Source organism: Melanostigma gelatinosum (assembly GCF_949748355.1).
Source record: "Melanostigma gelatinosum genome assembly, chromosome: 22".
Taxonomy (NCBI): domain Eukaryota; kingdom Metazoa; phylum Chordata; class Actinopteri; order Perciformes; family Zoarcidae; genus Melanostigma; species Melanostigma gelatinosum.
Genome location: NC_136655.1, coordinates 6,059,798 through 6,080,113, shown reverse-complemented (window position 1 = coordinate 6,080,113; position 20,316 = coordinate 6,059,798). Strand labels below are relative to the sequence as shown.

The following is a 20,316-nucleotide window of genomic DNA, read 5'->3' as shown; positions in this document are numbered from 1 at the left end:
GTTCTGCAAGCGTTCTGCATGCCATTCATGTCTGCGTGTGTCCGGGTGTGTGTACCGTTCAAGGGGAACCAAGGCCAGATGCGACGTACCAGTGGACTGATGAACTGTGACCGCTCCTGCCATCCCCGTCCCCATCTCCTCCTCCCATCTCCTCCTCTGGTAGTCCCCTAACACCCCCCCCCCTCTCGTGACTTCACTGATTGTGCTCAGACTGACAGATCGGCAGACCAATGGTGTCTGGCTGCAGCGAAACATAGGACACAGATTTCTTCACTGCTCTGCTCTCCCTCTCGTTTGACTCCACTCCTCCCCAGCGTTACTGCTGTGGCACATCTTCAGATGGGAGTTATTTTGAGCTCAGGAGTCTGAGTCAGCTTTTTCTTCTTCTCTCCTCCCTCTTTCCTCTTCTCCCCTGACTTTTTTTTTTTTTTTGTGCTCTCTTTCTCTTTTTCTCTCACATGTGCAGCAGGACAAGCCCAGCGTAAACACCAGTGGGGAGCGATGTCTCTGCCACTCAGTGACTCACTGTTGCACCCACTCACTCACTCACAATCGCCATGTGTATGTGTGTGTCTGCTTTGACAATGCCTCGAGTGTTTGTGTGTGTCTCCTCGTGCATTGTAATGCATCTGTGTGCTTACGTGGTTTAAGTCGGGTTAAGGACGGTGCTGATGGAGCACATAGGGAGGGAGGTCGACTCCCTGTCCTTATATAAGCCAATACAGTGACTCTGCTCCCCGCCTCACCTCTCAACAGTCCGCCTTCAGTGTGTGTTGACTTTGTAGTCCTGTCTGCTGCTGCCTCCCATAAACCGCCTGTCTCTCTGCCTCTCTTCCCTCTCTCTCGCTCTGTTCTTCTGACTCCTTCTTCTTTTACTTTCCCACTATTAGGTTTGTTTTTATCCCGCGACGCCGCACTCTTATTAGCATATCTGTGAATACAGCAGGTCTGAAAAGTCTGGCAAAGTATGTGGGAAGAATTTGACAATCTTCATAACTACGAAGTGCATCGGAATGTGTCGACTCCATAGTTTTTTTTGTTGTTGTTGTTGTTGTTGTCTCACTGGCTGCTGTTGTTTCGCACGTTGTTATTTGAACAATTGTCATACAGTGCTATGTTTTTATTACGTGTGTGACTTGCTATTAAATTCTATTTCACAGCTACAACTGCAGCCAAGACATCAAGGTCAGAAACATGTGGTAGAATATGGAAAATACTAAAATGATCAACTGCAGTGTAGCGCATGACGCTCCAATACGATGACGGCAGATAAAGAAATCATCCAAAAGCTGTCAAACATAAATCTGACACTATTCCAAGCAAACAAAAAAAAACCTACTGCATTACAGTAATACAATAAGATAATATCAGTGGCTCTTCAGAACACAATCAGCCCACTTTTATCATGCAGGAAAGTAATTCTTTGAAGTTTGATTTCAAGGGATGCCTATTTGTGGTAGCCGGTAGCCTCAAGTTTGGGGATGAGGGCGATGATGAGGGTAGGAGGGCGATGACGGCGATGGCGGGGGGAGGAGGGCGATGATGACGGGGGGAGGAGGGCGATGATGGCGGGGGGAGGAGGGTTGCCCCACTTAGTGCACTTAATTTGTGCACTGTTGGCTGGGCGGGGCAGATTGGAAGCCAGTATCCCTCCTCACCACTGGGTGAATATAGTTTTTGCCCCGTTGCACTATTTGGCTGACGCTGTTGATAAAGCCAGGACTTGGTTTCCGTTGGTTACAATTAGAGGATGACATGACTGTTGCTTTTGAGGGCTACAGTATTCATTTTTGCATGTAATTATGTTTTGATTGGTAATTATGTTTGGGGGCTTTGTGTTTGAGAGTGTGTGCGACCTTACCCAGTCTAAAGCTGTTCAAATCCGCTAAGTGCTTTCGACAGTTGAACATATTCAGCAGCATCTTTCTTCAGCAGAACAACACTGCACACGTTGAATAGTGCGGCCGCCTCTCTCGCTGCTTTCAGCTCGCTGCTTATTGTACGACATCCTTATTCATGACCGTGCAATCGGAACATGGGCTGCGACCCGTCACAGCTGTCCCAATAAATTCACCTGCACCCGTCCTGGCAGCAGCTTATCATGAATTTGAGTGGCTGTTAGTTGTTACGGCACTACAGGTAATTTCATTCTGGAATCCAGGTTGTCTCTCTAGAGTCGAGTGTGGCATCAGTTTAAGTCAGTTTAGTTGAATCACTTCTTTGTCTTCTGGCGGATGGATGATAATGCTGTGAATATATGGTTATTAGATTAGATATATTAGAGTTAGTGTCGTAATATTAGAACCAGCTACATCCTTCATGCTCTTCGCTTCAGGAAAGGGTATGCCTTCGCTCTCTCCGTCTTTCTCTCCCCCCTTGCATTGTCTCCCCCCCCCCCTCTCCGCCACAGCCCTCTGCAGCCATTTCATGTTTATGCACGCACAATTGAGTAACATTGTTGGGCTTACAGTAGTAAATGTTGACTGTTTAAGGCTCCCGGTGCACTGCTTAATCCAAAAATAATGTCCACTTTGTCCGGGACACACACGCACTCTGCAGCGTAGTTCTACTCAAAAGATAGTTTACGCATAACAGAACACCGATCGGTTCAGCGGGAAAGCCCCCCCCCCCACCCCACCCCGCCGACTCCACCGCCACACATCAGAAAGCGTGACGTGCTCCTGAGTCATGATTTCACCCTTGGAAGTTCCAGAAGCTGCAGAATGCTTGCAGCAGTAGCATCCGCGCATTCTGCAGCCCTGCGACACTGTACACTCCAGCTGGCGTCATGCCTCTGCAATAGTCGAGGATGATTCCTGAGCTTTAGCTGGTAATTTGGAAGGAAGGGAATTTACCCCAGAACGGAACTCCCCCCGAGGATAGTGAGAGCAAACTGTTGTTACTGGGTCACGGCTGAGACATCGCAGTGACCCTCTCTCTCCTTTTTTCTCCTCTGTAACCTTCCTGCTACTGCATAACAACATTTTAAGGATGGCGTACACCGCTCGTCTTGTCTGAGTAATTTAATGATGCCAATGTCAGTTTGTCTTGGTCCGGAGACTGCAGTTGAAATCGCCTCCTTCGTCGAATAATTAGATTTGTCACAATCTATGTTTTCGCACTGCTCATCAAGGTGGAACAGCACATTTGAATAATGTCCCTTCTTTTTTGAATAGCGCTGCGACTAATGTGGACTCTTTTGGAGCTTAAAGGGGACCGGGTCCATTTGTGAAATATTAAGGAGTTGCAATCAATTGTCGCCATTGATTCCTGTGGCTGCCTGCGTTTTGAAGTTGTAACGTCTCCTCTCACGTCTCATTTTCTTGCTTCCTGACTCCTTCACCTCGCAGTCTTTGACTCGGCCCTCGCTCCGTTTCCTCGCAGACCTTCTAAAAGATTGAGACGTACCTTTTGTCCTCATCTGCTTCTCCACTCCTTGTGTCTAATTGGCATAGAGTGCTGACATTTACACTCGTTGCCCTAAGTGACTAAGTGATTTCTCCCGCAAAACGGCTTATTAGTTTAAAAAAATTATTTTTTCCCCCTATTCTTTGCCTTTCCCTCTCCTCTCAGGTTTATTCTTTACTCTATCAGTATAGTAAAGGCCTCCACCATTGAGTGCTGCCGTGTGTAATAGAAAACACCATCATTCAGTGTCTGGGAATTGTCTTAATGTATGACATTACAAAAGTCTGGTCCAAAAGAAGGATTTCACCCGAGCGATGCCAGCTCGGTAAAAGTTGTCCTCGTCCCCCAGCAGTGGACGGCTGAGCCCGCCGCTCAGGCACAGAACTCAGGATTCCTGGCTGTCAGTGCTCCTAAAGGGCCCCGTCATCATGCCACTGACTCGTTAGGGATGAAAGACCCCGACAATAAGCCCCCGACTGACACAAAATGGAGGACATCGGCTCTTGGCTGAGCGCTGGAGGGGGGGGGGATTTCCGCTGGCCATGTGTGAGATTAACTCACCTCTGAGCTTCCACGTGGGGGCTGCTGACTCCGCTACTGAAAAGAGGAGGATGACGCAAGTGAGGGAGTAAGAGAAGAAGGATGGGAAGCTATTAAACTCAAAGGTTATTACATTTCTGCCGAGGTTAAAAGGAGCTGGCTGGCAGGTTTGGCAGTTTCCGGATCTCCTCTACCGGGGCCAATACAGCAGGCCTTCTGTGCAGAAGCTTTGTCACTGGAACATGGCGCATGTTTCTCTGTTTTACCGGTGGAGTTTGTCCTCGCCAGCACACGCGCTCCAACACACAAACACGCGCTCGCAGCCCCGTCGCTCCCCATGTGTTCCTCGCCACATCCATCAGCCCAGCTGTGTGCCACACCTGGCGGCGCCGAACAACTTGAGGGGCATTAAAAATTAATGAAAACCATTGAAGGGAAGAGGAAATGAGGCATTAATCCAACCCTGTGTGTTGATTCAGAAGAGTGTTCCTTCTGTTTGTATGACGGATAATGATGGCATTCAAAGGAGGAGGGTGGGAGGGGCCGGGACGGCGAGCGCACCGGTATTGTCATTCATAGCGTTACTCCTCCTGTTGGCGCCTGCCGTTTATTTTCCCGCTGCGTCATTGTCATTTGCTGTATTATGTTTTTTTCTTCTTCCTCATCCCGACCCTACAAAAGCTGCACGTGTGTGTGTTTGTCTCTTTGCACCGGGAACAACGCAGAACCTCATCCTCCTTTTTGAAAATGCAAATACGGTCTATTTGTGGCCTGCTCCTGTCACCGAGTGGGTGGGCGTTGCTGTGTGAGTGTGCACGGTGGTGCATACATCTGTGTGTGCACGGTGGTGCATACATCTGTGTGTGCACGGTGGTGCATACATCTGTGTGTGCACGGTGGTGCATACATCTGTGTGTGCACGGTGGTGCATACATCTGTGTGTGCACGGTGGTGCATACATCTGTGTGTGCACGGTGGTGCATACATCTGTGTGTGCACGGGGGTGCATACATCTGTGTGTGCGCATAGTGTCAGCTGGCCTTTGCACATCCGTTTAGCACAAAGTGTGTTTGCCTTGGCTGGTTGCATCCGTGCCCTTGTGTGCTTTTGATTTTTGAGGATTGACGGCAACAGTGGAAGCTGTTTTGTGCGACTGTGAAATGTTTCGAAATGCTGCCGTACACACATTCAAAAAAACATTCGGGGAGTCCAGATCCTGCCTGACGCGGGACTGAAGTAGAGGAACAAAAGAGGGAACGAACATCTGAAAGTGTGCGAATCTGTGTTCATGTCGCACCGCTTTTGAAAGTGCAATGCGAATAATTCTTCCCTTTTGTCTTCTCTCTCTCTCTCTCCTCCATCCTCTCTCCGAACCCGTCAGGAGAAGAACAAGGACAAAGACAAACGTTTCCGTCCGCTCTACGACATCCCCTACATGTTCGAGGCCCGCGAGTTCCTGAGGAAGAAGCTCATCGGTAAAAAGGTAAGAGCCAGCGACAGAAATTGAAACCTTCCCAATCCCTTTTTGACTCGGTGTGTACTAGATTTGTCTCTAATCATCTTTTGATAGATCAAACAATAGCTCTAAACAAGGATTACCCCGGTGGCGGTACATAAGCTCCAACACCCTTCTCCCCCCCTCCCTCACCGGAAGGGAACACACACATCTGAAGCCCTTAGCTGGATATCTATTTTCTCTCCCTCTCTCCGTTTGAATACCAAGCAATCTCCGGAGATGCCCTGGGGCTCGGGATTGGCCCGGTCGCACCCTTTAAACAAGCCGTGTTGATTTTCCCCCTCTCGTGTCTGTTGATCTACCGAGTCCTGACGCCGAAGAGGCCGCTATGATTTACACACATCTGACCCAGCAGGACCCCGGCACTGAGCTGGAGAGCACTCGAGACTCACACCACTGCAGGAATATCTGCCCCTTCTTCCAATTGTATGAGATGAACGATGAATTGAAGTTGATTGAGAGAAGAATAAACCCTTGAACTTACTAGAATTAGGTTAAATGTTTGAGGCTGTTATGAGGAAGTTTGCCAACTTTTCCTCACATTTCAGAAGTAGAAGTAGAGTTTTTAGTGCACACAGTAGATTGCTTTTACACCAGAGTCCCCTCAGTGAATCAGGGAAATGACGCGCACATTGCCGTCACTGAATATATGGTTGCAAAAAAAAAAAAAAACGAGAAATTGATGGAAAACCGACGATGCACTTCTGCTGCAATCACACTGACAAAATGTCTTCCGGAGTCGGAAGCTGCAAAAAACTGTATTGAGTTCATAAGATACCTTCTAAGCATCAGATATCCGTTGCAACGTACACAAATCAATTATCAGTGTTTTTAATATCTCTACCATGTTGAAAAAAACCCCTAAAAAACAACATTTGCAGTACAGCCCGATGAACACCAAAACATGCACCCACTCAATGCCAAAAGCCCCAAGAGAGAGAGCTCCTATTGGCACCGAGCACATGAGCGAGATTCATCTCCCTGTCCCAGCCTCTCATCGCACTCATTTTAATCATCCTCATTCATGCTTTTTTTTAATGACAGAAAATACTGCCGTGAGCCGGCTTTTACCGAGTGAAGCGAGAGTAATGATTCCGCTGTTTTTATTTGTGGTGTTTGTGTTGGGAGATAATGAGTGTGTGTTTGTGATGGGCATAGGGCGACCACAGCCTTTTCAAGGTGTAAAGATACGAAGCAAAATACCCCATGAGCATGGTGATGAAATCCAAGCCGTATAACGTGTGTAATGTACCATGTTGGGCTTATTTGTGGAAGTGAATTCCTGCATTAAAACACACGCCAAGTGTCTGTGTGGTGCGACCATGCATGTAGATAAAGTCACTATACATATATGTGGGCATTTAGAGACAGAGACATGCATATATGTAGAAGAGCTCTGGAACGTCGAGTCCCTCTCGTTCCTATATCGTCGCTAAGACGCGAGGCTAAAGCTCTGACTCAAACATCTCTCAACGTATATCATGTTTTTACAAAGAATTAGAGGCCCTAAAATACGGCGCTTTTTTTTTTTTTAAATGTACACGCATGACCCTTTTAGCTGCCTTGCCAACACGGAAGGAATATATTTGTTGAGAGCAAATGATCACAGGCTCTCTGTGGGTGAAAGTTTATTTTGCGAGCGCTATACTTAACCCTCCGAGCTTCGAGCGTTAATCTGCGCTACCTTGGCTTACTTGAGTTGTCGAGTCGGATGCAGGTAGGCGCTGCCCTCCGTCGAGGAGCGGAGTTTAGTCGACCCACTTACTGTCATCCTGTCTGCGAAACACGAAGCTCTATAGAGACACATTTGGAGCAGTAAGCATGAGTGGCGACTCTAAGACCACTGCTTTCCTTGAATTTCTGCTCCAGAGAGCTCCTCCTTTTTCTTTTTCCTTTCCGACGCAAACCGAGACAAAAGATTTGACCTTCACAGACGGGTAATGGGGCCTCGACCCGTTGGATTTACAAGGGAATCCTCTGGTGACCAAGGAGTGCGACGCATTGCATGAATTGGGGAAACAAGCCCTAATACCCCCTATTCCTCATCTCTGTTCGGTGTCTTTTATGAAATCTCATATCCATATTCCAAAGAGTGCCCTTTTCGCCGTCATTGTGTTCATCGGACCTTATGTCAAAAGACTTCTGAACTATCCGCTCAATGTTAGCTAAATGTGCTCCGAGGCAATTTTCCATCTTCCTTTCTCTCCGTCACTGTACGTGACCCCCCCCCGTCTCTTTCTAATATGTATCCCAAACCCCCGCCATTGAAATGGCAGCGTTTGCATGGTGACATAATCCCAAAAAGCTCGATTTGGCTAACTTTATAAGTAGTGCTTCTTGTGCGCCCGGGTCTCATCCTCAGCAGCAGCAGCAGAAGAAGAAGAAGAAGAAGAAGAAGAAAAAAAGAGAGTCCAATAGAAATATTGCATGAAGCCACTTATCAGGGTTGAGCACATTCGGATAATCCCGCGTGCTCAGAGTGGCTCCTGTTACGCAGCTGCTTGTGTAGTGCTGTTAGCGCCGGAGTCTTCCCCTCTCATTGCTGCGCCATTGAACAGAAATGTAACCAAGAACAACACACTTCACTTGAATGGCATCTTTTTTTTCAACGTCTCTGAATTAGACATGGAACGCTGTCGTGTTCTGACTACGAGGAAACGGAGAGCCGCGATGTGGGAGTGAGGACAAAATACTTTCCGTCAAGACAAAGACAATGGGTTGTTTGCATGGTGACAAAAGCAATGAAATTGGGGGTGTTTTAAAAAAAAGGAGATGTCTATTTTTCAACTGGTGCTACAGCCGGGAAACAAATGTCTCATTAAGGTGAAATAGAATGTGTGGTGTTTGCATCGACAACACACTGTAAAGGCGCTAAGTTGAGACCAAAATGAGGGCCACGTTCATCTCCAGTTCTTCCCTCACAAAGACAACGTTAGCAATCTCCACCGTGACTCTTAACAGATGCACTCTGCCCTGACAGAAGCCGCTCTCGTCCCTCGCTCGCCACGCTCTCGTCCCGTCCATGCAATGACGAGCCCACGTCGCGCCGCGTCGTCTCTTTCGTGTCCCTGTAATGGGCCCGTCTACGTCGTCTCCATCTCGACTCGCCGTCTACGCTGCGACGGTGTGTGCCGCAGAGCCAGATTTGAGAACACACAATGTCGGGTCATTTGTGTGTGTTAATCCTGCCCCTCTGGGGAGATCTACAGTGCTTGCTGATGTCATTCACACTGACTGGGGGTAACCTTGAGAATTGGGACACACACACGAGTCAGAAGATGCCCTACAGTAATTGTTACTGTAACTGGTGTTGCGTTCAGTTTTTCCCGCTGCTCTTGGTGTTTGTTTTTGTTTGTTAACTTCTTCTCCTGCTTCCCCCCTTCAGGTCAATGTGATGGTTGACTACATCAGAGCAGCTACTGGTCCGGGAGAAAGCACCCCTGCATTCTCAGAGCGCACCTGTGCCACAGTCACAATTGGCGGCATGTAAGTACTCATGAACTCCAGCTGGCAGCGCACAATAACCCCCCCCCCCCCCATCATAAGGGACTTCACTAAAAAATATCATTTTATGTCACCAGCCGTCTCCCGGTGTAAAGCTTCTGACACAATCATTTGTAAATGCTTAGAACTTGTAATCTCACCGCCCATCACAAAGTAACCTGAAAGTGTGCCTTTTGTATTTAAATGTTCGGGGTCGCCTCAGTGCAAGCAATTACTTTCTATCTACAAACGCTGCTTTGAGGAAAACGGGTCTCATCTGTTCGAAGCATGTCTTTTATCCATTAACCGCGGCTATATATGTTACTAAACTACTTGGAGGTTCAAATTGAATGAGAACCGGATGGAGGAGCTTTAATGCCATATGATTTTTGTAATTCACCATCAGAAGTCTGCTCTGACACAAAGCACAGTTGCATGCACACATGGCATAAACGATCCCCTTTCATCATCAACCCAACAGTCTTGTATCTGCGTGTGTATACAGAGGTCAGGACCCGACCTCACGGGCAGCCAATTACAAGCCAGAATTATCAAACTGCACCAGCTGCTCCGCAGATAACAGTTGGCATGGCCGCCCCATGAAAGCCCAAACCCTAACCCTAACCTTGTTATGAACTTGTATTGAGTTATTCACAACTCCCCCGCTTGGTGCACTCAATGACACGAGCTCAGTCGAAGCTGAGGAGTTTACGTCTCTGTGCCCTTCGTTCCTTTCTCCCACACTTCGACCAGAACACCGATGTCCAAGGGCTGGAAGCCACCAAGTGCTGCGTTACGTCCAACAACACTCTCCTCCGTCCTCTCCTCGGTCCAACAATACTCGCCTCCGTCCTCTCCTCGGTCCAACAATACTCTCCTCCGTCCTCTCCTCGGTCCAACAATACTCTCCTCCGTCCTCTCCTCGGTCCAACAATACTCTCCTCCGTCCTCTCCTCCGTCCAACAATACTCGCCTCCGTCCTCTCCTCGGTCCAACAATACTCTCCTCCGTCCTCTCCTCGGTCCAACAATACTCTCCTCCGTCCTCTCCTCGGTCCAACAATACTCTCCTCCGTCCTCTCCTCGGTCCAACAATACTCTCCTCCGTCCTCTCCTCGGTCCAACAACACTCTCCTCCGTCCTCTCCTCGGTCCAACAACACTCTCCTCCGTCCTCTCCTCGGTCCAACAATACTCGCCTCCGTCCTCTCCTCGGTCCAACAATACTCTCCTCCGTCCTCTCCTCGGTCCAACAATACTCTCCTCCGTCCTCTCCTCGGTCCAACAATACTCTCCTCCGTCCTCTCCTCCGTCCAACAATACTCGCCTCCGTCCTCTCCTCGGTCCAACAATACTCTCCTCCGTCCTCTCCTCGGTCCAACAATACTCTCCTCCGTCCTCTCCTCGGTCCAACAATACTCTCCTCCGTCCTCTCCTCGGTCCAACAATACTCTCCTCCGTCCTCTCCTCGGTCCAACAATACTCTCCTCCGTCCTCTCCTCGGTCCAACAATACTCACCTTCGTCCTCTCCTCGGTACATCTGTAACCCGCTGAGGAAGTGCTTAGTCATGTGTGCAATGGGGGTCAGTGGCCTTTGTTCCTCTGCGATGCCAAGGGGTTTAGCCTGTTTTGTCTACTTGGAGTTTTTTTTTTTTATTGTTATTAAAGTAATCTCTCTCTCTTTCCTCTAGTAACATAGCGGAGGCTCTGGTCAGTAAGGGCCTGGCCACATGCATCCGATACAGACAGGACGACGACCAGCGCTCCTCCCACTACGACGAGCTGCTTGCCGCAGAGGCTCGGTAAAGGAGCGCGACACACACACACACACACACACACACACTTTCAAACAAAACACCTTCACACTCGCTCCTGCCACCTCCCTCTTACCTGAGCCTGCACGCTTGACACGACGGGTCGCTCAAACCCGCGTTGGTTCTCATAAAGGCGTCTTTTTCTTCTTTGCTCCTAATAAAAACATGCATGTGCACAAATTGCTTTTACCTGTGCCGTTACCTAACATGGCACAGGTGAAGCAATTCACTTATTGTGTCAGCATTTTTATTTTCATCACAATTGTTACTCCATTTCCCCCAGGAAACACGTCATTGGTCTCACATATTCACTCCTAAATACTGTATATCTTATTTTTTTTATTTTTCTGTATAGCGGTACATGCATGCTTTGTACAAACGTACATTTTCCCGAGCGCTGGCCGTTAAATCCGAGGCGCTCTTTGCACAGGCCCTATGAATATAATTATGTGGAGGTGCAGTGGAGAGATTTAGTGCGATCTTTATTGCTCTGCTGTAGATTAAGATCTGCTGGCTATAGGTAGAGCAGACAAAGCCACAGCCTCCTTTTCATAGGACTAACTCCTTCACTCCCCCCTCTCTCTTTCTCTCTCTCTCTCATGCAGTGTCACTGCCCAACCGCCCTCCTTTCCTGCTCTCGCCCTGCTCCTGCTTTCCTGTTTCTTTTGCACATTTTGTCCTTATTCTTTCCACCGAAGCCTTTTTTCAAATGTGTCCTTCTTTGGCCTTGCTCGTCTGTGTCCTCTCATCCTCCCCCTTCTCTCTTTCGCTCTCTCTCTCTTTGTCCCTGGTGGGGTCTTATTAGATTTGGTGAGAGGTTTCTGTGTATAGCCTAGGTTTTATTTTTAGTTCCCACTGCACAAGGCCAATGGCCCGCAGCCTTCAAGGAACCTCCGGGCTATTAAATGTATATACATGCTCGCATAAATGCCCTCGCTCCATCATAGTGGCAATGGCCTGTTTCGCAGTGACCCATAGGTGGCATTATTCTACCCGGCAGCCGCAACCACAGCGGCCCTCTTCAACTCATTCGGCCCTTGAGGCTTTTCAAAGTGCCGATCGCTAGCACCCATCATCATCATCATCATCACTGAAGCCCCAGCTGGCACTCAAGAAGCAAACCCTTGTTACTGCATGTCTCCGCCTTCCTTCCATTCCAACAATAATCTCTCTTCCATTTAAATTTCTCTGCCACTTTTTCATCTTTTTCATCTCAAACCTACAGATCATCCTGGCTTTGTATCTGCAGTGATTACTGAAAACGCTCCCATTTCCCCAGGTCTGTTAGGCCTCCAGCCTTCTGCTCTCTCAATGTGTTGTGATGGTGCTTGATCTATGTTTGTGTTTGTGGTTTGAACGACTGCAGGGCCATCAAGAACGGCAAAGGGCTGCACAGCAAGAAGGAGGTTCCCATCCACAGAGTGGCGGATATCTCTGGGGTATGCCTCTTTTGTACATGTTGTTATTGTACACAAGGGAAAAAGAAATGTTCCCACGTATGATGCGACGAGCACCTCTCGAAATGCACTCGTATCATTTTGATATTTTAAACCGTGTGCCCATTTACAAAGATCACCGATGCCCCAAAAGTTACTGACTTGTTCCACCACCACGCAGTCGTTCTCAGAAGGACGATCCATAATCCTCCCCCCCCCCAATCCCTGATACTCGCAGCCAGTTTTCTCATCTTAAATAAACTAAGCGGCCTCTAAAAATAATCAGCGCCATTAATAAAACCATCAGCGGTGCTCGGTCCTGGCTTGTTTACGTGTGCCCAGGGGCTTGATGGAGACATCATTTGGCTAATGAAGCCTGATTGGGAATGCTCACCAAATGAACATTAGTGCGGGAAACCCATAAAATCTCTCACTAACAAGTAATGGGCGATTGGTACACATTGCTTTTAAGCGCGTGCCGTCTGTTCGCAGGAGACCCTGGACGGTGGTTTTTAAATTTGATCCCTGTACGTTTTCGGTTCTGTTTTTTACATCTTAGTTTTCACAAGGGATTTAGTCCTACATGGCTCGGGGGCTGTCGATGTGCACTTCTGCACCAAAGTGCCGTCTTCATGAGGTCGCTATACGCTGCGGCCGTCCAAAGTTGTCAAACCGAGTGGCTGGGTTCGATGAGCTCACATGGAGAGCGGAGCAGCGGAGTGATGGCACTCGCACAGACGTTAAACGCGGCACTGTAATGGGTCATTGTCGCTGGCTCGCTACTGTTCTTGCAGCCATCACCCTCGCACCTTGTTTTTTTTTTTTTTTTTTTTCATCTCACAACTCAAAATGCTATCAAACACCAAAAGAAATATGCAAAAGCTGTAGCCGTTCAAGTGGCTTTTATGTGTCTCTGTACTCGTCGACTATCTCCTTATACAGCTTGATAAGCCGCTTCACGGTCGACAGTGAATGGACTGAAAATTGAACTTCAGAAACATTAGCATCTCATTGTCTCTCTCAGTTGAGCTCTCTTGTAGTACTCGCACTCGTAGGCTCTAGAGAGACATTAGGTTAATTTAATCAGGCCCTCTTTTTCTGCACTTGTCCTTTTTTTTTATTTTAGCTCAGTTGTCCGCCAGACTTGTTGGTCATGTACAAGTTGCTGTTTCATGCGCCATCACTTGCATATGAACAGAGGCATTCAGCCAAGTTATTAAAGCTCTTCTGCACCAACAGGACTTTAGTGTCTGGCTAAGTGCACATTGCTCCGCATAACCGCTCTCAGACGTTGTCGTCATCGTAACCTCCCGGCGTCTTCTCGTGTCAGCGGGACAGATGAATTACTGGACCCTGAAAAAATAATTATGACGGGGAATTGTTGTGCTGACTGAGCAGCCCTGTGCTATTTCATCAGGGGTTTAGTGCATTTTATACTTATAAACCCCCCCCCCCCCTGAACTTAACTGGCTAAATTGATCACATTCTACGTGCGGCAATGACTTGGGAGTAGTTTCAAGAGAGAGGTGTTCAATAATTAATTTACTTTAATAACAAAGAAAAAGCAATATATGCCACGTCCTACTTCCAACCGGGGGTTTCGCACATCTCGCTCATTAAAAGCTGTCCCAGTGACCCAGCGCAGGCTGTGGCTGGCTTTACGTTGCGCGGCGATTGTGCCGCGTCATGCGTTTGTGCACCGCGGAGCCCTCCTGAACTCTCCCATATTAGTGGCAACCCTGTCGGTGGTTTAAGTCACTGCCGTTATACAACTGCGCACCAGTTGTTTTGCTAGCTAGGCTAATGTAATGAGCGTTCGAAAGGACCAAAATAGCACATCCTTCCCCTCCCTTCCTTTCCCTTCCCCTCTTTTCTTTTCCCCGCTGTTGCCACACGCCCACACACAGCCGTGCACAGGCCCCCCCCCCCCCCCCCCCCCCCACGTGGGAAATACACACTCTTATAACATCAGCATTCCTTCAGCTCGGCGGTAACGGTTTGCTGAAAGGGCTTATGTACATTGAGTGGGATGCGGTCACAAATAGAGCCCCGATGGGTTTATAAACGTATAGTGTAGGAGATGAACAGGGGGTGGTGGGATGAAGCACTTGACTCACCTCGTACCGCCAAAGGTTGCACAATGAGGTCCTCTCCTCTCTCATGGCTCTTCCTTTTTTTTCCTGAACCAACTTAGACCGCACATCCCACTCGCTGCAGGTGCCGAGAATGTGTTTGTGTAAACGCCGGAGTGTTTGGTTCTGTCGTCCTCCCACTCGAGGGGCTATTTTGGACCGGAGTGGGTGGAGTTCAAGTGGTGCATCTCGCGGCGAAAGCACGAAACACACGGTGACCGATTGTTGTGCCTTGTTTTTTTGTTTTTTTTAATCGTATATGAATCTGCCACTGCATCACCAGCCCTGCCTGGATATGCAGGATTTAGCTCCACTTGAGCTCCAATGAGCTTGTGACTCGCACTTGCAGACGGAGATGGAGGCAGGAGGGGAGAGGATTATTTCTGATTGCACGAGCGGACTTTATCAGGCCTGACCACGATTTTAGAATATCCATAAAAAGCCCAAAGATTCTGGCGACTATTAATCCACGTCGTTTGTCTTCAGGTTGATCTTTGTCACGTTGTATCAAATACTTTCAATGTTCTATTTTCTAATAACTTGAAATATTGCCGCAATGTTATATCAACAGGTGTTCACAGGATCATCGATGGTGTCTTTGCTTTACAACTAATTGAGCCAAATCTAAAAACGTGGTATTCTAATGTTCATAAAAATAAGTACCTTACCGGAAAGTTGCACACCTTATAAAAAGGGTCTCGCCTCGAGTATTATCTAAGCTCACCTCTCTTTCCTTCTTTGCCCATTAGGATTCGCAGAAAGCCAAGCAGTTTCTGCCCTTCCTGCAGAGGGCCGGCCGGTCAGAAGCTGTGGTGGAGTACGTCTTCAGCGGATCCCGCCTCAAGCTGTACATGCCCAAAGAAACCTGCCTCATCACGTTCCTCCTCGCCGGTGGGTAGAGCTCTTTCTCTGCGCGGGTCCTCTAACCTACTCGCGAATGTCTTTGCATGCACTATTTGCTGCCATGTGAAAGTTTGTGTGTATTGGAGCAAATACATGCAGATTGAGACTTCTGCCAACTCGGATAGCAGAGTTCAGGCTGCGGCCACAACTCCTGACAGGGCAAGGGGTACCACAGTCCACCCTCGTTCACAACACCAGGGTTGGCATGAAGCATGTGTCCCCTCTGACCCTCCCCCCCCCTCCCCCCCTCTGGCTCTCTACCAAGTTCGAAAAAGAGTCATGCCCACCGCATGTGGATGGGCAGGTGTTGTCAGGTTTTTAAAGCGGTCGAAGCTCGGTGTGACTGTCCTCCTCTTACTCTAAGTATCTGAAAATGAAGTTGTGCCTTCTGGCGCTCGACAACAGTTAGTTTGTCCTTCTTACCTGAGATCGTTTTTGCTTGTCCGCTGCCTGATGCGAGGTAAAGGGGCAGATAATCAACAAAGCGCTGCAGCTCTATTTCTTCACAATGAATCGATTAGTCAGGGGGAAACTATAATATCCAATAACCCAGGGAGATGTATTCCACTATTTCCTCACATTTGAATAAATGGAGAGAAAATGCAAAAAAAATAAATAATTATTACCATTTGTCCGTGTGAGACACTGACGTTGGTTCCGAGCCAGATGTAGATGGTGTGATATACAGACTGTTTGATAGGAGGTCTAGTCGTTTATTTTGGCTCCTCGACCGCCTTGACAGTTTGCGCGAGTACTAAAAACACTGGGACTGTATCTTTGGCAGCCAACAATGATTTGCACGTCCTTCCAGATCATGGGAATGGCGCGAATGCTTATCCCTTGCACAACGAATGATGCTCTTTGTTATAGGCGCAGTAAAAAGCCGCTTCAATCCGTCTCCATTTCTGTCATACGTTTTGCGGCCGTACGTTTCCCGTACGTGACCCTGGCCAATAAGCCGTCTTCGATATAGGGACCCTGTGAGATTCTTTTTTTTGTTGTTAGCACTGGTTGTTTGTGACAATTTGCCCTTAATGGGATGCTTAGGGAAAATGTCAGGTGTGTGTGTGCGCGAGGTGTTTACATAGGCGGTCTACTTATGGAACCATTTTATTAAATCAAAGGTTATTAGAAGAAGCACATTGGAGCCCATCGCCCCTGAGCTTATTTGATTAAAGTCGTCTCCAGAAGCAAAGATTCATCTGCTGAACATGAGACGATGCGTATCGTCATTAATACACACATGAGGCCGCATTAGCCCTGATGGATGCAAACAATCCCCGGTCTTATTTTGTGTAATTTTAGCCTCTATTCCAGTTAGAGACTTCGGTGCGAGTTGTTTTCCGTGTCATCCTCATTGTCTCCTTTTTTCCTCTGTCGTCTTGTTTTTCTTTTTGCTTCATGAGATCTTTTATGAGATCTAACGTTATGTCTGGTGGGCCATGGCCTCTGCGTTTCTGTGCACGCATGTTGCTGTATGCACGGTTCTCCTTTATCTGCTAACTGATACCTGCTATCTCTAATCTCCCAGCGCTTCCTGTCTCCTTCCACTCTCCCCGTCAAAGTTATCTGAGATGAGACATGAGAATGTCTTGTGACGTTTGTGTTAAACTCAACTCTTCTATTTGCGTTATACATGCACGGGGTATATACAATTCTTTTAAACAATGTCTTAAGGTATGACCGTAATACTTCTACGAGATCAAGTATCACAATTATTTCTAATTACCACTTTCATTCGATATTAAAGGTCGTAAGCTGAGCTCCGTAATTGTAAGTCGCTTTGAGTAAATAATAACTACATGCGGACACGTGGAGGATATATTCCGAGGACGCCGCTGTCAAAACAAGTCTTGCATTAGTCATCTGCTTCATTAGCCCCGTTGTCTTCGTACTGTATTCATCAAGGCCACATTTTTATCCTTTAACAATGTGGTGGGAGGCCATCGAAGAACAAACTGTTTGCATGTTGGCCCATGCTTCGGGCGAAGGTGTGCTTCGGGAGTTGAAGGGAAGTTCCCTTTCCTCTCCTCCCACGTCACCTTTCTTCTTCTTCTACACCGGAAAGGGATTTGAGAATATAGAGGAAGCTAAGGGAGCCCAAGCGAGGAAGAAGGGCCATAAAAAGTTTACCAGCTTCAATATCTTTCGAGTTTCCAGCGGAAGGCCGCGTCAGGTGAAGCGTGCTTTCAAAGTTACTCAGAAAAGGTATGTCGCGCAGCAGTCTGTCAAAAAGATGGAACACCCATCACTCGGACACAAAGATCTCCAGTGTCAGCAAGAAGCATTCGCCATGCGTGGCTTCGTGCCATTTATCCGATTTTTGATGTGTGTGTATGTGTGTCTACGCCTGTGTAGTGGTACACTTCCTGCAGTGTGTGTCTGTGTGTGTGTGTCTGTGAGTGCAGGAGATGGAGAAGTGGAGCAGAGAATCTGTAGACTTGTACCCTTAAAAACAGAAAAGTTTAGCACAGTAGCAAATGAAATGTTCCTGCGCTCTTCCATGACCTCGACATAGAAGTGTGACGGCAGCGCTGCATCTCATCCAGATTCACCAGAGACGCGTTTTAAGGTCCGCCACATAATTCAGTTGCTGGTAAGCAGGAAATAATCAGGTCCTAATCACGCTTCACTGTAAAGCGATAAGCTGTGATCTTGAACATGAAGATGGGCCCGTGAGCCGCATCGGCCGACAACAAATCAATCATCCGCCACCGCCGACGCTCGCGTCTCACCCCAAGTGATGCTTAACCCTAATAAATAACAAATTGCTTTTGATATGCATGAGAAATAATTAAATCAGAATTTCATTATAGATGATTATGCCTCTGTCTAGTGAAGGTGACATCTGATTTGTGCTCCGGTGTATAACCATCATTTTTAATAAGTAACATTTTACAGCCCACTCCTCACCCGGGTTGCGTTTTGATTGACAGGATCACGGCCTGCAAAAGATGCTGAACTTCTCAACGTTCCCCCGTTTATTCTGACAAACCAAATATTACATGTGCAATGTTTAGAACGCATTCGTACATCAGAGAGAGCCGTGGTGAGATGACTGAGCGATGGATGGTGAGGATAAAAGAGAGAGATAGTCCAACGAGCCCCTCATTCACCCTCTCTCACCTCTATCCCTGCATCTTTCACTCACTGGTGAACTTCCTGTTCGGGACTCGTGACTTGTACCCGGGGGGGGGGGGGGCTACTCATACAGGGAAGATTTGTAGCGGCACACGGTGCCACGGTGAGAGCTCCACGCATCCTGCAGGTTATGAGCAAAAAGTCGGTAGGCCGATCAACATTTGCATTATTGTTGTAGGAAAATTGCGACGTGATGCATGCGTGTGTAAATTGCAGTGATGACACTAATGGCACAGCAGCCTAACATCACCATATTCCCCCCTGTCCCCCCCAGACACATCTCTACAAGACGAAGCTCATTATCTCGCCTGGCTCAGTTGCGGAAGAGAGGTCGACTCGATGCTGTTCCCGCTGTATGCCGAGTCAACTGAAAACACATTCATTTACGGGCGCATGGAAATGTATTAGAAAGGAAACTGCTTGGCAGAAATGAATGCGTGTCATTTCATCCACTTCGTTTTGGTTTCCGAGAACCGGAATGAAGACCGTTCCTCGCTGGAAACAACGCAGCCTGTACGTGTCACTGTTACAGTGGTAGTATTACTCTTACAAGTACTCCGGTTGAATAGTATGGTAGTGGGATTAGGAAAGAACAGTTAATGGGGAGATATACATTCACTTTCTTGGTATTATATTGGTATACACGGAACATGCTGTACACCAGCGTCCTCTGTGTGTGTTTGTGTGTGTTCGCTTATCTGTGTAGTGTGACGTCGGTATGTCTCGTCAGTCTTCGAGATCAGATCAGATGGACATCCTGTCGTTTGACCCAGATGTTTATCCCGGTGACAGGCCTGAGTTGTGTATCAGGGTGCAGGTTGGAATTGGCTGTGCTAAGTGACTCCCTGGCTTGGTCTAAATGCTGCTGTGTGTGTGTGTGTGTGTGTGTGTGTGTGTGTGTGTGTGTGTGTGTGTGTGTGTGTGTGTGTGTGTGTGTGTGTGTGTGTGTGTGTGTGTGTGTGTGTGTGTGTGTGTGTGTGTGTGTGTGTGTGTGTGTGTGTGTGTGTCGTAGATATTGAGTACAGTTAAAAAAAGTGTCTTTTTAGGAGATCCTGTGTGTGTGTTTGACTGCAGATATGGATTTATGTTACAGACATATTTTAATGGACTTCGTATATGGGATCACTACATTAATTTTTTGATTAACAATCCCATTATTTTTTCTTTGTAATGTTTGTTTGGGTTGTTTTTGCTTGGGCTGACTTAACAATTGTTCCTTGTGTCAGCCCGGAAAGCCCTTTGAATCATTATGCTACAACATCAAACACTACTTCTGTGTTTTACAATCTCAAGCAGTCACGGTTCCTTCACCTTCCGCGCTCCGTTCACACGGTTGAACGTACTTATTTTAAGTCACTTTGCATAAAAGCTTCAGCGAAATTAACTCAATGTAGTCTTTTCTACGGATTATGTTCGCAAAAACACAGCCCCAGCTCTTATCGAGGCTCCGGCCAACCCACCTCCCTTTCTCGCAATTACTTCATACACCTTTTTTTTTTGCAAGCGTGTGCAGTATTCACCCTGCCATTGTCTTTCCTCTCTTTTTCCTCTTCTCTTTATTCTGCATCCTTCCTCGGTCCTCTTCTCTTTATTCTGCATCCCTCCTCGGTCCTCTTCTCTTTATTCTGCATCCCTCCTCTGTCCTCTTCTCTTTGTCCTGCATCTCTCCTCTGTCCTCTTCTCTTTATTCTGCATCTCTCCTCTGTCCTCTTCTCTTTATTCTGCATCTCTCCTCTGTCCTCTTCTCTTTATTCTGCATCCCTCCTCTGTCCTCTTCTCTTTATTCTGCATCCCTCCTCGGTCCTCTTCTCTTTATTCTGCATCTCTCCTCTGTCCTCTTCTCTTTATTCTGCATCCCTCCTCTGTCCTCTTCTCTTTATTCTGCATCCCTCCTCTGTCCTCTCTTTATTCTGCATCCCTCCTCTGTCCTCTCTCTTTATTCTG

At 47.5% G+C, this 20,316-nt stretch overlaps 1 protein-coding gene across 1 annotated transcript in view; it reads left to right on the top strand.

The window, feature by feature from the left end:
• snd1 (staphylococcal nuclease and tudor domain containing 1) overlaps nucleotides 1-20,316 on the top strand; it is a 135,744-nt gene that overhangs the window by 17,503 nt on the left and 97,925 nt on the right. The window contains exons 11-15 of the mRNA XM_079294702.1: nucleotides 5,330-5,431; nucleotides 8,850-8,950; nucleotides 10,638-10,748; nucleotides 12,127-12,199; nucleotides 15,078-15,219. Of these exons, the coding sequence (XP_079150828.1) occupies nucleotides 5,330-5,431; nucleotides 8,850-8,950; nucleotides 10,638-10,748; nucleotides 12,127-12,199; nucleotides 15,078-15,219 (529 nt within the window). The remainder of the gene's footprint in view (nucleotides 1-5,329; nucleotides 5,432-8,849; nucleotides 8,951-10,637; nucleotides 10,749-12,126; nucleotides 12,200-15,077; nucleotides 15,220-20,316) is intronic.